Source organism: Eurypyga helias, unplaced genomic scaffold (assembly GCF_000690775.1).
Source record: "Eurypyga helias isolate BGI_N326 unplaced genomic scaffold, ASM69077v1 scaffold20626, whole genome shotgun sequence".
Taxonomy (NCBI): Eukaryota; Metazoa; Chordata; class Aves; order Eurypygiformes; family Eurypygidae; genus Eurypyga; species Eurypyga helias.
In genome coordinates, this window is record NW_010258781.1 from 1,819 (window position 1) to 3,444 (window position 1,626).

Here is a 1,626-nt window from a genome sequence, read left to right on the forward strand (position 1 = left end):
AGCATCACTCTCTTCCCCAAAATGTGGGGAAGAGGCCCAATTATGTGCTCTCAGAGTGTCCAATTAACAGAAGTTAGGGGATGAGCACATTTCCTCGATGCCAATTTTTTCCTTGAAAGGTGTTTTCCTTCCTCCCTCCTGCAGCTGAAGATGCCGGAGTCATAAGGGTTTGGGGTTGAGGTTCCGCTCGGCTGCAGAGGGCTCTGAATGGTTATTTGGCTTGATTTAGAATTAAAAAATTACTCCAGGAGCTGAGGCATCATGTAAAAAAAATTAAAAATAAATCAGAGCGTTCAAACGTTTCGGAAAATATGAATGAAGGCGGCCAAGGGAGCGGGATTAACGGCTGCTACAAGGTTTTGGCTGCTCCCTTCTTCACCCCTCGGTCCCCCCTGCTCTCTGCAGCGTCAGCTGCCGCCCGATCTGCTCCCGGGGGGGTTTGGCGGTGTCACGCACCGGCCCCGCGTGGTACCTCTACGCGTGCGGACACACCACCGTGGACACGCAGGGAGGGTCGTCGCGCTCCTAAACGGCGGTCGTCGGCCAATCCTTCTGCTTTGCCAACCCCCCGGCGTTTTGCGGAGGTGTCTGGGGGTGTTTGAGGGCAGAGGTTGGCCCCTCGAAGCTGGGTGGTCCTGGGAAAGGATCCAACCCATGGCTTGGCCCCCTCTGCCTTCCCAAGGGGTTTGCAAACCCCACGCTGAAGTCCTTAAAAGCAAGAATAAGCCTTTTCTTCCCTAAAACAAGGCTTTGCTTTGCCAGGGTTGCTCTGGGCATGGCTGCGCCACCTTCCCGTCAAGGTGAGGGATGGGGGGGGCAGATTTTAACAGCATCAGCCTTGCCCCCACCGCAGCGCAAGGTCAGGGGGATCAGGCTGGTGTCAGAACCGCTGCAGAGCCCATCACCGCGGCTTCCCGGCTCACTGGCCTTCCCCTGTCCCCACCCACCGCCACGGGTGAATGAAGCAGAGGCTCGTCCAGCATCGAAAGGGTCAATCTGGGCTGGTTTTGCCCGTTTTCACGACCACTCAACGTGAACTCAAAGCCTTCTCCGTCACGGGACGATCTGAAAGCAACCGCCTGCCCACGGACACGGTCCCGACAACTTCCCGCCGGATGGAACGACTTTGCGCTGGGGCGGAATACGGGGCGCTCACCCCCTCCATCCCAAACCCTGCGGGAAACAGGGAGCGCGACCACGGGCTGTGGGAAACCAGGAGCCGCAGAGCAAACCGGGCAGGCTTGAAAGCAAGCCGTGGCTTGAAAAGGTATGGATTTGGGTTCAAATATCCCTTTTTTCTGTTCCACACTGCAGTTTTAAGTGTAAACAGGGAGAAAAGACCTAGCTTAGTTGTCAGATCCCCGGCGTCAGCTAGAAAAGTCGTCTTTTGACTCTCGAACTAAGCAGGCTGGATCTGGAAATCATCGAGAGAGAAGAAATTAAAAAGAGAAATTTAAAATGCCTCAAAAATTTAAAATCCGTTTTTTTTTTTTTTTGTTTTCCCCCCCGCCTCTCTCTTTGGCTTTGCAAAATACAACCACAATTTAAAGCTTTTGCTTCCGGGGGCGCTACGTCTGAAATATTTTGCTTTTACCTTTTTCACCTCTTCCCAGTTCATCCCGCAGG

General features: G+C 53.8%; 1 protein-coding gene across 1 annotated transcript in view; it reads right to left on the reverse strand.

Moving 5' to 3' along the window:
* The window catches only part of LOC104511755 (tripartite motif-containing protein 7-like), a gene marked incomplete at its 5' end in the record, with an annotated part of 3,425 nt that extends 1,803 nt beyond the window's left edge, over positions 1-1,622 (reverse strand). The window contains 1 exon segment of the mRNA XM_010154490.1: positions 1,595-1,622. Within this exon segment, the coding sequence (XP_010152792.1) occupies positions 1,595-1,622 (28 nt within the window).
* Between the last annotated feature and the right edge of the window lie 4 nt (positions 1,623-1,626).